The 15,177-nt window shown below is 41.6% G+C and overlaps 1 protein-coding gene across 3 annotated transcripts in view; it reads right to left on the bottom strand.

The window, feature by feature from the left end:
- The window catches only part of KIF13B (kinesin family member 13B), a 192,676-nt gene that overhangs the window by 36,402 nt on the left and 141,097 nt on the right, over positions 1 to 15,177 (bottom strand). For 2 of the 3 annotated variants that reach the window (XR_005020172.1, XM_036854067.1), the window contains exons 32-36: positions 14,423 to 14,515; positions 9,893 to 10,045; positions 9,062 to 9,139; positions 7,840 to 7,893; positions 3,056 to 3,094 (exon numbers count right to left, since the gene is read on the bottom strand). Coding sequence is in view for 2 of the 3 variants with exons in the window: in XM_036854067.1 (XP_036709962.1) it covers positions 3,056 to 3,094; positions 7,840 to 7,893; positions 9,062 to 9,139; positions 9,893 to 10,045; positions 14,423 to 14,515 (417 nt within the window). In the remaining variant the exon portion in view is untranslated. The remainder of the gene's footprint in view (positions 1 to 3,055; positions 3,095 to 7,839; positions 7,894 to 9,061; positions 9,140 to 9,892; positions 10,046 to 14,422; positions 14,516 to 15,177) is intronic. The other variant, XM_036854068.1, reaches the window with a different exon arrangement.

The raw sequence follows: 15,177 nt of genomic DNA, 5'->3' as shown, positions 1-15,177 counted from the left end.
ACAACACTCCTCCCTCCTCTTTCTGACACCTGCAGATCTCTGGAGAAACACTCCACTGAAATCATTCACTATATTCTTTCTCTCTGGCTGTACATATCCATTCTCTTGCCAGGAGTGGAATCTGTGGTCCGGGGTCTAGCAACACACACTGCCACCCAAGGACAAGGCAATTAGTGTCTTTCCAATACATTTCACATGCTTGGCTGGTCCAGGGTTATTCTCCCTTTACTGAAATGTTGGGGAAGAAAAAAGGAAGCATCTCAGTTAAAGGTACTTCAGAGGGAGATCAACTCAGGACAATGAATAAAAAGGACTTGGCCAGACACTGGACCTTTCTGCTTTCTTATGAGCTTAGCTCTCAAAGTCAAAGAGTATGGCATTTTTTTTTTAAACTTCTACCACAGTAATCTACGCTCCACTACTGAAATCTGGAAAGATCAATCTGTGATGTTTCTGACATTTTTCATGTCTATCAACCTTCAGAATCAGCCACAATGGGACCTCCCTGGTGGTGCAGTGGTTAAGAATCTGTCTGCCAATGCAGGGGACACGGGTTCGAGCCCTGGTCCGGGAAGATCCCACATGCCGTGGAGCAACTAAGCCCGTGTGCCACAACTACTGAGCCTGCGCTGTAGAGCCCGCGAGCCACAACTACTGAAGCCCCCACGCCTAGAGCCCGTGCTCCGCAACGAGAAGCCACCAAAATGAGAAGCCTGCGCACCGCAACCAAGAGTAGCCCCCGCTCGCCGCAACTAGAGAAAGCCCTCTAGATGGTCACAAAGCACGGAGCTGATCTCCCTGTGCTATGCAGCTGCTTCCCACTAGCTATTTTACATTTGGTAGTATAAATAAGTCCATGCCACTCTCTCACGTTGTCCCAGCTTACCCTTGCCCCTCCCCGTGTCCTCAAGTCCATTCTCTATGTCTGCATCTTTATTCCTGTCCTGCCCCTAGGTTCTTCAGAATCTTTTTTTTGTTTTTTTTTAGATTCCACATATATGTGTTAGCATACGGTATTTGTTTTTCTCTTTCTGACTTATTTCACTCTGTATGACAGACTCTAGGTCCATCCACCTCACTACAAATAACTCAATTTCGTTTCTTTTTATGGCTGAGTAGTATTCCATTGTATATATGTGCCACATCTTCTTTATCCATTCATCTGTCGATGGACACTATGCTTAAAGGCAAAACCCAACAGGGAAAAACACAGCACGCTCTCAGCTGACTTGAGAACCTCACTGGTCCCCCTTGGGCACCTCCTGTTTTCCTGTTACTGCTCTCCAGACAGACACAAATGCTCTGGGTATTCCGTAAAGAGGTCTGGTTTTGATCAGGAAAGTGACAAAGAGGTAAATAAAGAGAAGCACCAGTGACATTCCAGGTCCAAAGGTGGTTTCTCATGCAACTAAAGAAGAGGTGACTCATATTTGGTACCAGCCTTAACTAGTGCCACACTACATAGTTGCAGTTTTCAGGGAGGTGATGGAGCCAAAGCACACAATTCAGTTTTGTTAACTGAATATTCATTTAGGCTTTTGGCTACTTTTAATTGCATCAAACACTCCAATCAGAAGCTGACAAACATCTTACTAACTTATTTAAAAATACATAATTCCATTTAAAATGTCTTTAAGTAATACCAGTATTTTTTGTTGACAGAGTTCCTTGGATTGCAAAAGATCTCAATGCACAGCCACTGTTTAAATGGAAAAATAATCTGCTGAAATTAATTCTGCACCTAAATATGAGTCTAATCTAGTAGACTGGTCACAAAAAGTTTGCTAAGTTTTCATTATACCTATACAAAAACTACCTTACAATAATGATGAAATAGTAACAGTAAATAACAACATCACTGCAATTAGGAATATTTTATATTCTTAATTGAAAAGCTTATCAAGGGTGATTTCTTTTAGGCCATAAGGTGAAATTAAAAGTTAAGAGTAGTTAATAAAATTCAATTTATCTTTTTAAGATTAATTAGCTCATCAGTTGCATATTGGTGGAGCTCAGTAAACAATTCCAACTTTAATATGTAGCGAGCATCAATAAATAAAGGCATGCAAAATGTGGCTGGTCGAATTCCAAGTATTATAGGCCAAAGTGTGACACTGTTTTAGTACCTCACCACTTGCTCTCACCTCCCCAAGAGCCCTAATCCTATCACACTCTCTGCTCCTGCCTCCTGGACACACCTTTTAGAGTTACTTTTCTCCCGACTGACTGATCTTTGCCATGACATTAACTGAAAACTAGTAGGGAAAGGCAGACTTGAACTTAACTCCGTGGCTTCTCCCTGCTTCTAAACCTGAACGTTCTGATATTAGGTGGGGAGGACACAGCACATCAGATTCTCTGGTCTGTAACTCTGATTTCATAATCAAGAAAGAGGGATAGACACATAGATAATGGAACAGAGAACCCAGAAACAGGCCCACACGAGTTTGCAAGGTAGATGTAACTAATGTGATTATAATTTTCAATTTTTTCAAAATACAGTTTCTAGCGTTTTAAGCATCGATTCCATGTTAAAATTATATTTCCGACTCAACTTCCCTGTACGTTAAATACTTTCATGCAAGGAAGCCAAGATGGTCCCACTGAGCAAAGTTCTGTGGCGTTGAAGGAAGGCCCAAGGCACTTTTGCTGTCTTCTTTGCTTCTCTCCCCCATCCCATGCTTCAGAAAAGGACACCTTACAAGTTCTCAAACATTTACTGTATCATTTGCTTAATTAATGAATTAACTCCAACTCTTCACATTCCGGAGCCTCCTACATTCCATCAGATGCCTTCGTTCCTGGTCTCTTCTGACAGATATTTTCATAGCCCAGGTAACAAGGAACATTTGAGAGGAACTGTATATACTGATTACCAAAGTTATTTTTACCAAAGGGTAAGAGCCAAAAACTTAGTACGGTGTCAAATTTAGTCGTCTTATAAAAACTACATTTAAAAATGCATTCTTATTCTCAAGGTAAAAGCAAGCATGTTTTAGATAGTAGGATAATACTTGTATCCCACTCATTAGGAAAAACCTAATGGATTAATTACCTCTCCCCGGATCTCTGAAAACTGCAAAATGAAGGACGTCTCCAAAAGAAAAGAAAAAAAAACAACATGAGTCTTTGAGATTTTCCAGAACAATTTCTTTAGTAATCTCTCCTTGAGGATTTTGTGCAAAAATTGTTACAGATAAAGCAACTGAAGACCTTCTCAAACCACTGCTTACTAGAGAATAAAATCTTCTACCTACTATAAAGGGTAGAGAATAAAATTTTTTAATTTTAATTTATTTAATTTTTTTCAATAGGTAATTTGTTCCCATGATCCAAAAACCAAGTAATATAAAAGGCACACAGTGAGAAGCCTCCTACCTCAGGTGCCCACATGCTTCTACTCTCTCCCCAGGCAGGTAAGCAATGGTATCTGTTTAACATATATCCTTATAGGGTTTCCTGCGTGTATGTGAGCAAATCTATAAACAGCCACACGCACTTCTCTGTTTCCCTCCTTTTATAATTCAAATGGCAGCATATTGTGCTGCACTGCATTTTTAATCACTAAGTATATCCTGGTGATCTTCCACATTAGTACCTGGAGGGGTTCCTAATTATTTTTTACAGCTATATAGTATCCCATTTACTTATGTGTGTGCACAAGCACGTGCGCACACTCACAGGGAGAAAACAGATTTAACCAGACCAAACCAACGGACATTTAGCTTGTTTCCAATCTTCTGCCATTATAAACAATGTGGCAATGGGCACCCTCATATATATGTCATTTCATATGTCTATGAGCACTGCTGCTGTGTAAAGGGGTTTAATAGGACTTGGATAATTTGTATGTCAACTAGTTTAAACACTACCCTGAGGAATTCTATTATGCACAGCATTATAACAATTTTGAATTCAAAGCAATGCCATATTTGACGATGTTTTTCATTGTTTCATTTAAAAAGTCAAAGGGAGGAATCTCTGTTCCTTGCTGCTATTGGTGGAGGGAAATGTTTCTTTTCTCGCTAGTAAGAAAATACAATTTTTCCTTAAAAATCTTTTAAGAGGCCCTGCTTTAAATGACAAAACTACTGAGGGCCCCTCGCCTGCAAACGCGGGAGCCACTCTGTGCTCCCTGCTGAAGTGAGCCTGGAATCAAACCCTCTTTGCTGAGTGTTCTTATCACTTTGTTTCCTAGCATCAGCTATGATCCTCTGTCACCTGAATTTCCTTACTCATTCAACAGGTCCATCCATTAAATCTTAGAACACTTTTCCTCCACCTTTCCCCTAGTGAAAAGCAAAAGGTCTCTGATTTTGGTATGTGGACATTCATAAAACCTACTGATCTGGACACAAGCAGGAAGTCAAATGATGCCTGTGGTGACAGTGATGGGGTGGATGGAATCCCAGCCATACCTGGTAACCATTCAGGGCCCATGGGGGCCAGCAGCTCACAAGAAGATAAAATAATAGCTCCACAGCTAACTGGGAGCACAGTTAGTAATGGGGAGCTGGCCTTTCTGTTTTCCCTGACAAGACCTCCACTGTCCGTCAGAGGCTGGGGACTGCTGTGGTTGCAGAGGGGTGAGAGAGGCCAAGTTTTGAGGAAGACTGCAAACTGCTGCAACAGGAGAAAAGGGTCCTTCACTGTTCGGAGGCGTCTGACGAAAACTGAAAACACATGCTGAAATAGAGCGGACCGAGCCAGATCCTTGCTGCTGGGACGGCACCAGGACACCAGTAAAATCTGAGAGGGCAGAATTTCCTCATCTTCGCTCAGTTACCCAGGGGCCCCAGGACATCAAGATGACTGAAAAAGGGAAGGTCCTGGTAGAGTAACAAAAAATGTGTAATTTATTTACTCGTTTAATATATGCCCTGCTGGGACTTCCCTGGCGGTCCAGTGGTTAGGACTCTGCGCTTCCACTGCAGGGGGCGCGGGTTCCATCCCTGGTCAGGGAACTAAGATCCTGCAAGCCGCGCAGCGTGGCCAAAAAAAAAACCCAAAAAACAAACAAACAAAAAACCCCCCCAAAACACATCCTGCTTACTTCTCCCCAGTCCTCCACAGAAGAGCCTGCCCTGGGAAAGGCCTCCAATAAACTCTTCACTCTCACACCCAAAATAGCCTTTTCAGTCCTCATTTCGGTCTCTGAGGAGTCTGGAAGGAGTCCCTAAGCCGTCTTTCTCCAGCACCAGTTTCCAAGCCGCCCTCCTGCGCCTCCTCTCCTCTTCGAGGACTCCGGCCCGTCGTCGCCCTGGCCGGCTTCCCCTCCTGTGCAGGCCTGTAAGTCTCACCATCACGCCCGCACAGCCTCGCCTCTGTGCTCAAATTCCTCACGCTGTTCCAGCCAGGCCCTGAGCTCCCCAGTCTGTCTTCAGCTCAGGATTCCAGACCCCTGAACTGGCAGACATAACCTTTTGTCCAAAATTGACCTCAATCATTTTCTTCCCCAAACCTGCCCCTGCAACATTCACCTCTCTGCACTGTCACCCAGAGCCCACGTCATCCTGTCTCCCCTTGGCTCCACCTTGTTCTTCATGTCAGCCGAGTTCTACAGCTTCCATCTCCTGAGCACGTCCTGAATCTCTCCCTCCCCGTCCCCACTGCTGAGACCTCTACCCCACCTGCTCTCCCCACCCTCACTTGTGCACTGGTAACTGTACATATTTCTACTATATACATTATTCTAATGTAATTTTATACACCACAGCCAGGAACATGAGTGGGTTTAGGTGGACTGTTTAAAAATACCCCTTCAAGTGACCCAGCTCCCCCGCTACTCCTAGGCACATCATATAGGAACTTCTGAAATAAGGCCCCTTTCTCTGGGCTCTACCTCACACTACACCCTCTCTGCTTTACTCATGCCCTTTCCTCCTTCCACATTTCTGTTCACACTCTTGCTTCAACCCCTTCCCTGCCCTGGGTGGACCTTATCCCCTTTCAGCATTAAGCTTATTGGGGGGGGTTCCCCCTCTCCACAGCCTCTCTCGGTCCCTGCATAATACCTATAATGGTGCCCACTCCCTCCTCTGGGCTCCTACTCTACCTAGGCATACTTCTATTATAGCATCTGTGTTCCTTTATTCTATTTGGTGTAGATGAAACAATAATTCTTTTTCAAGCAGATACTACTGTTTTCTATTATTTTCTTCATTTAAACATACAGAAACTAGGGTGAGAGAGAAAAGCTGAAGAAATTTTGGCTACTTTTTTCAAGGAATTTATGATAGAGGATTTGGGTTAGATGGATTTCAAAAAAAACACAAAGTCATGGTTTTTTCTTATATTTTCCTTAAAATACTTGAGTTATTTATAATTAATAATGACACAATTTTCCAAAAACTCTGCTTTGTTTAGCTAATCACAACTATGCTATGATTATCGAGAGCTCATCACACCTGTCAGTGGACCCGTATCAAGGAGTACTAAACCTCAGCACACTTTCAGACGCGTGGTAGGTGGTCAGTGAATTGATGAGCTGGAGAGCAATTTATTTGCCTATAAACACTGAGATATATATTTTTAAGATTTAGATTACTGGTAGTTTGCCTGAAATAGTAGGATATATACACATACATACATATTTATGTATTACTTCAGGTAAACTCCTAGTAGCCTAGATCTTAAAAATGAGTCTAATCGTTCATCAACGTCATTGTCTTTTTCTGAAGTTCTTATAAGGAAAATTTCAAACCTATACAAAGACAGATTGTAGAATATTTAACAAGAATAGAAAGAAGAGTATAAGAATAGTGTAATGAATACCACTCAGCTTTGATAATGATTAAACAGCCAATCTTCTTTTATCTGTACCTGTATCTTCTTTTACTCTGACACAACTGCCTCATGTCAGACCATTTCACATGACACTTCTGGCCTCCTCAAGGGTGAAGATACCGACACAGAGCACACCGCCTGCAGCTGGCAACACCAACATCTAACGAGGTCCCTCAAAAACTGTGTCACGTGACATCCAGTTACAACTTCAAGTGTGAGCCCTTTAAACGCGTGATAATGAATTGTCTATGCTTAAAACTCTGTTATAGGGGCTTCCCTGGTGGCGCAGTGGTTGGGAGTCTGCCTGCCAGTGCAGGGGACACGGGTTCGAGCCCTGGGCTGGGAAGATCCCACGTGCCGCGGAACAACTGGGCCCGTGAGCCACAACTGCTGAGCCTGCGCGTCTGGAGCCTGTGCTCCGCAACAAGAGAGGCCGCGATGGTGAGAGGCCCGCGCACCGCGATGAAGAGTGGCCCCCGCTTGCCGCAGCTGGAGAAAGCCCTCGCACAGAAACCAAGACCCAACACAGCCAAAAATAAATAAATAAATAAATTAAAAACAAAACAAAACAAACAAACAAACAAAAAAAACTCTGTTATATTGGGGAAAGCTATATTAACAGGCAAGTAAATACATTCCAGCTAACAAAATTGCTGTTCGCTTATTTTTCTTTCTTCTAACAAATAATATTAACTTTTAGACATAGTCTTACTCCTCATATATTTTCAATCACTTCATCAATATTTTACTATTCAAAATCTGACATGAAGTTCCTTTTCTGACACAAACAGGAAGAATATTTTCAACAGAAGAACTTAAGCAACTAAATTGTTTTTTTAACCCTTAGAAAGTAGAGTAATAATAAGGTCTCGGTAACATTATTTTAACTGGCAGATAACAAGAAATGAACTCAACGCTCTCCAATAAATTTCACACAGTATAGAAAACTGGGAGAAAATTTGGCATGCAAAACTAGCGTGTGATATTTGAGAAGAGGAAAGCTGGAATGGGAAACGGGTTTAAGACTGATAGAAAATAGTTACAAACACTCACCTTATTGCTACCTAGACTGTAGGATGGAATAAGATCCTGTCGGCTGCCAGACAGCTAAAAAAGAAATAAAGAGGGGGATTAGTCCTTCATGTGCAAAAGTACATAGATCTATGGTCCTGGAAATACAAGACTTTGAAAACCGAATCAACAGAATGTTGAAGTTGGATGGTATCAGAGAGGCTGTCAAGACCAAAGTTACAAACTAGACTAGTGGCCTTTGGGACACTGTCAGGTGCAGTTTTTTAAAAAAAATTGAATTGATTAACATTTTTAAGATGGGAGGTTTGTATAACATCAGATATCCAGCATACACTGAGGCAACAGCTGGCTGGGTCCGAGTAAGAGACACTTCATTTGTTTATCCCCTTCTATTTAAAGGATACCAGGTTACTGGTTACCTTACCCTGTCCTAATCAGACGACTCCTTTCTCTGGGTATTGTAGCAAATGTATACACGCAAACTATTTATTTTAAACCATAGGATTCTAAATACCAAATCTCTGCACATGCCAGTGTATTTTAGTAGATCATTTTCTGAAGGAGTGAGAAGATACTTACGCTGAGTCAAAGTGGTATTTTTTACTGCCTGAGAATGTTCCCAATCTTTCCGTCTGAGATCATCAGTGATGTCACTCAGTCTTGCAGGGCCACATGTGCCCTCCAGCCTGAGACCCGTCCTGCCTTTCACTGGGACCTCTCCAACACCAAGGCTAAGGGTCAGTTGCTCTTTATTTAAATGCTTGTACCATGGTTTTTCTGGGTATCAAGTTCAGACAAAGGTGTACTATCTCTCATATTCATATCTTTATCAAAAGTAAGGAAAGTAGAGATAAATCACAGTTTATAAACCTAGTCCGGACTTCTCCTCAATTTATAAGTAATTCAGTTTGGCCTAGAAAATTCAAACAGTTTCCCTAGGCACTCGGCTAGTGTTGCTTTAGTACAACAAACACTCACCTAACAGAGTCACTGTGCCAGGCACTGGCGACATGAAGATAAATGAGAAACATTACAGTGGGACTCACATGGGTACCTTCCCTGTAAAATTAGGAAGGGCAGTGACAGAGGGGTGCACCAATGCTTCAGGGTAGAGAATGGGGACACTTAAATCAGTTCATAGAAGGAAATGATATCCGAGATGAGATTCAAAGGATGGGAAGGAGTTATCCAAGCAAAGAGGAGGAGCGAAAGCAGAGCACAGAATGGGGTTCCATGTACTCACTCTGTTCACATTTGGAGAGCTAATACTCCTCCTATTCAGCTTGCCTTTTCCTGTCAACTGTTCCTTCACTGCAACTTCCTGTCAGTCAGAGAAAATACAGACGAAAAATACACATGAGAGACACACTTCCAAAGTAACAGTATCTTAAAGCAGGCTCTGAGCTATGGACACATTCCCAGTTCTTTAAACGACGGCTGTTACTTCACACGACGGAATGACTCAGTTGCCATCACTGTGGAATACTCAAAGTTAATGAAACAGCTGACACGTTACCTGGATCATTCTTTTCTCTATCTACTGACGGCCCCCTTGAAGCTGGCCAGAAGTCAGTCCCAAGAGAAAGGTTATTAAAAGCAGACCATTCACTTTTATTTTTCATTAGTATTTTTGGTTAAAAAAAACAAAGTCTCAACACTGCCACATAAAACGGAGTTCAGGGTTTCTCTGAGGCTTAGGTTTACGGCTGGCACTTCTGTTTTCCCTTCTAGAGATCCACTCCGAGGCTGTGGAGGCAAAGCAGGGCACAGCACTCTACCTTCTGCGACATTATGACCCAGGATCAAGGAATTTCTAAACTACTTCCTTAGCCACCAAGAGTTACATATTCTCTTCCACTACTTCCAGGCAACCAGATACCGTTTAGGGTCTTGGAAAAAGTAACTTTCCAGTAGTTTCTGTATCTTCAAAGACTTACCCAGCAAGTTTAATCTAAATTAATATGCTCCACTTAGAGGCTTCAAAAGTTTAGATGTAACAATACTGTGACTTGTGGAAAGTCAAATCCAGAGTCAGGCTGGGCTGGCACCACGGCCACCAGCTCTGTCGGCTGACCTGGCGAAGACGATCCAACGTGAGAAGGTTCTCCACTGCCAGCACACTCCTGAGGTATTTCTCAATATACGCCTCCGAGTCAGCAGAAGCCGTGTTTTCAACATTAGCTGCCATTCTTGCTAATGCTTCTCGTTCCTCTACTCCCTGGGCATCCTGGAGAATGGAAAATTGTGTATTAAAATTAAGTACCTTGCAGAAGAAAATGTTACAAAAGCTTCCTGATCTATACAAATACACACAAGAGTACTGAACGAACAAATGGGATGTATTCCAAATTCCATTTTAAAGTCAGCTTTTGGAACTCAAAATGCATTTTCCCACAGAAATCATGGTATAAATGGTGGTTAGGTTCACTTGAAAGGCTGGTTAAACACAGAGCAGCTGAAACACAGCACATTTTCAACAAAACTGTTCTCTCCTACATTTCCATTGCAAACAAAGACATTCCTGGTTAGAAAGGATTTGGTGGGCTAGCTGGAAATCTAACCACAATAGTACTTCCTGAACATATCTTGGGGGGCCAGAGGGAGGACTGAGGAGCTGGGGTAACCGCTGGATACGTGTGGGATCCAAACAACCCCCGCAGGAGACAGACACAGGTATGGAGGCTAAGAGTGGAAAGAAGGGCCGGGTTCCAACCCTTTTGCTAAGCAGCCTCCTACAGACTACATATTCCAAGTGTGGTCTCAATCCCTAACTCTGCAGTGGCAGAGGCCAAAGGCTGGAAGCTGACCAAGAAGAGAAGTAACCAAGCAAATTCTCACTCGCCCAGCTCCCTGGACACAACTGGTCCAGGCATATACATGGGACGTTTGCAAGTCAGGGAGGGACTTTGTTAATTCAGTCAGGTATCTCAAGCTCATGTGGCTCATAACAAAGTACTCTTCTCAGGAAAAATCAGATACTTTTCTTACTGGTGAGTTTGTTATAGTAACGTCAACGACTACAAAATATATATCCGCATGCCACTGCATCTTAAGATGCCATCGACTTTAAGAAAAGACATCTTATATACCACTAAGGAGGGAAAAAAACTCTTCCAATTAACTTTAAGATATCATCAATTATAAGACACATTCTGACTTCAAAAATATTTTTTAAAATTTACATAAGCCTTATGGGCTTCCCTTGTGGCGCAGTGGTTAAGAACCTACCTGCCAACGCAGGGGACACGGGTTCGAGCCCTGGTCCGGGAAGATCCCACATGCCGCAGAGCAACTAAGCCCGTGCACCACAACTACTGAGTCTGCACTCTAGAGCCCGCGAGCCACAACTACTGAGCCCACGTGCCATAACTACTGAAGCCCGTGCGCCTAGAACCCATGCTCCACAACAAGAGAAGCAAGCCACCGCAACAAGAAGCCCGCACACTGCAATCAAGAGTAGCCCCTGCTCGCCGCAACTAGAGGAAGCCCGCGTGCAGCAATGAAGACCCAATGCAGCCAAAAATAAATCAATAAAATAAATAAATTTATTTTAAAAAAATTTACATAAGCCTTACAACGGATAAAATATGGAAAAATTCAGAAGACAGCTTAAGTTCACAAAACTTTTGTCTCCTACAGTAATTCGTTTGGGCCCAGGAATTGTCCTCATTTTACAAATGAGGAAAGAGGAAGGTCGCATAATTAGCAAAATAAGCAAGACTAGAATTAGGTCTCCTGACTCCTGATAGAGTATGCTTTTTACCACTGGACATGGAATACTTTATGGTATCTGAAGGGAACAGACATTATCCTGATTTTCTAAGAAAGAGGATACCTGAGTTTTAAAGAAATGTATATATTATATATCCATGTTATCCACACAAGATATAAAACATTTCCATCTCTTATCAAGAAATAAAACATTTCCATTTCCTCAGAAAGTTCGACCCCTACCCTTCCCCCAAGGCAAGATCGTTTCTTTCACCACAGATTAGTTCACCTGTTTTAGAAGTTCACATAAATGGAATGACACCCTTTGGCACCTGGCTTTTCACTTAGCATAGTGATTTAGAGATTCGTTCACATAGTTCATTTCTTTGTATGGCTGAGTAATATTCCACAGTATGGATATGCCACAATTTATTTATCCATTCGTCTGTTGATGGATGTTTGGGTTGTTTCCAGTTTTAGGTTATTTTGAATTAAGCTGCTTTGAATATTCCTGTGCAGATCTTTATGGATATATGCTTTCATTTCTCTTGGGTAAGGACCTAGAAGTAGAATTACTGGGTCACAGTGCAGGTGTCTATTTAACTTTATGATCAACTGCCAGTGGTTGTATCATTTTACACTCCCATTAGCAATGAAAGCATTCTAGTAGCTTTAAAAAAAAAAAAAAAAAAAAAAAAGGAAGAAAGGCGAAACCATCTCTTGTTGCTCTCTGGTCTATGACCACTTCTTTTTGCTACCAAGCCCTCAAAGCTTCTGTAATATGGAACACAGAACTTTTCCAGGCTTTTTCATGATGAATTCTAGCTTTTAAGAAGCTTTTTATTTTATTTTGAAATAAAAAATAAACTAGTGCAGTCCTTACACTATAAGCTTTAAATCTCACTTCTCCTTTTTCTTCATCATCAGGATTTGACAATGTGACCCTAACACTTCCCAACTTAGACGTTTAGCTAATCATTAACAGGTAGCCCCATCACGTGAGGCTATATGTTTATCTTTCTGCTGATTTTCCCACATTTCCGCCCTTTGAAAAACCGTATCACCTGAAGAATAAAAGCACTGTTAAAGAAGATAAGAAAACTACAAATGGGGGACCTTCCCTGGTGGCGCAGTAGTTAAGAATCCGCCTGCCAATGCAGGGGACACAGGTTCGAGCCCTGGTCCAGGAAGATCCCACATGCCGCGGAGCATCTAAGCCCGTGCGCCACAACTACTGAGCCTGCACTCTAGAGCCCGCAAGCCACAACTACTGAGCCCACGTGCCACAACTACTGAAGCCCGCGCACCAAGAGCCCATGCTCCACAACAGAGAAGCCACCGCAATGAGAAGCCTGTGCACCGCAACGAAGAGTAGCCCCCGCTCGCCGCAACTAGAGAAAGCCCACGCTCAGCAATGAAGACCCAACACAGTCAAAAATAAAATTTAAAAATAAAACTACAAATGAAGAGAGAAGAGAAGAAAGATGATGGGAGAAAAGGAAAAACTGAAGATAGTTCACTACAAGTGTCACTGTTTCTCAACTGCATTCAAACCGTTTTATAGAGTTAAGATCTGAAACAACTGAAAAAAGAGAAAACACTCAGATACAGAGAATAAACAGTAAATCTCTAGCCCCACATATAAGTATACAAAGAGTAATATATTCCAGATCCAAGATTTTGCAGCTTGTCTAACTCGAAAAGGGGCTCAATTTTTAAATGGTCAGCAGGCTCCAAATTAAATAAACAGTTAATATGTGCTACGTAAGCCTAATACTTTGAAGGTCCAGGAAAGAATTAGTCACTATTTGACATTATTTGAGAGGAAAAGTGTTCTGTGATATAAGAACTCTAAAACAAAGCCTAAGTACTGTGCAATCTTTTCACTCTTCCAAAACCTGATCTGTCTTAAAATATATATTGTCCATCTATTGTTCAAATAATCAACAGAATCAATCAACAAGCACTGAGCCCTTGAATCAAGAGAATGAAGGCACCACGGATGGTGTGCTTAGGAGGGAGTGCTCGCCCCAGGGTCCCATTCCCATTTTCCACCCCCAAGGGCAGCACAGCCTGGACCTCCCCACTCACTCCCCGATTCTGGGTAGTCAATGTGGCAGAAGGAACCACTCTTGTCTTTTTCGTCGGGTCCTTTTCTTAGACCCCTCACTTCTCCTACTCCTGTAAGGAAGGCCTCGTTACTAGATATGCCAATAACCAAGTGAATAAATCTGTCTAAATCAGGAATTAAGTACTAGGAAGCATATATAAACTACATCCTCTAGCAAGCTCCTGTCAGGGGTATTTTCAGCTCTGTTTGATTCCTGTGCATATCTGAATTAGCTCAGAAAGAGAAATAGTAACAGTAACTATAATAATAATAGAAATTACAATTTATTGTTTAGCATGTACACAACAATTTGTGTATATTGTCTCATTTAATCCTTAAAAACAACCCTGTACAGAAGGTATCACTAACCCAATTTGATAAATGAAAAAATTTAGGCTCAAAGTAACTTACCCAAGTTCACGTCACTAAGAGGTGACAGAAACAAGATTTCTGTTTCATTCCAAAATGAAACCCTGAAACTCTATGTTATGCTGTGTTGCCTTCCTTCAAGGGTTATACCCTCTTCTGTGGGTAAAAAGGTGTTGATTTGCTTTTCAAAAGATTCTTCTTTAACAAAATACTAAAACCAAAACCTTTAAAGCCACACAAGTACATTTTACTCTGAATCAAGTTAAGATTAGGAAATTCCTCTACAAATCTATAGCATGTTCCTAAATATACATTTTCATTTAACACACATTTCTTGGGTAGGTGACTTTTCAGGGAGTTAGCTCTTTCTACATGTTTATTTTTAGTAAATTCAAATTTCATATGATCCTTCACCTCTGGAATATTGGAGACAATTTCAAAGGTCACTCCACAGCCTGGAATAGAACTTCGATGTGACATCTTTTTTAGGAGACTCTGAGCAAAACCCTAGAGAAAAACAAAATAGAAGATATAGTTTCCCACCTCAAAAACTGAGTTTTCATTAACAAAGAGACAGCATAAACGACACCACATTCACTCTAACCAAAAACGAAAAGAACATACTTCCAATATACGTCAGAATCCAAATCACTACATGTAAGTTCCTCAACTTTGTCTTAGTGCCCCAAACCAATTTATATGATGCCTGCCACGTGACAGGTCGCATACCGAATATATGAAAAGTACAAACCCTAAACTCTGGAACCACACTAGGCAGCTGGTTCAACTCTGCTTAAAGGCTACAGAAATAAGACTGTTGACTTCTACAAGATAAAATGACCTTCTAACAAAGATGTAAGGAAGGGCTGGTGACCCTTATCCTTTTTTTTTTTTTTCTTTCCAGCACGATGGACATCTTGCACTATGAATATTGACAAGTTCAGGCATTAATTCTTGACCAAAGCAGGATCGTTATGAAGAATGGTTTAAGAGTGCATGGTCATTGTTTATGCTGACTGCGCTCTTTGCACGGTTAAGAATTGAACTGTTGAATTAATGCACAGATGACTCATTTGAAGACGCTGCTAAGACTGAACATCCTGTAGAGGTTGAAGAGAGCAGGGATGAGGGCAGAATATAATTGGTGAATAAAGAGAAGAGGAAGAGAC

The sequence above is a fragment of the Balaenoptera musculus genome, chromosome 6 (genome assembly GCF_009873245.2).
Source record: "Balaenoptera musculus isolate JJ_BM4_2016_0621 chromosome 6, mBalMus1.pri.v3, whole genome shotgun sequence".
NCBI classification, from domain to species: Eukaryota; Metazoa; Chordata; class Mammalia; order Artiodactyla; family Balaenopteridae; genus Balaenoptera; species Balaenoptera musculus.
This window is presented reverse-complemented; position numbering and strand designations above follow the sequence as displayed.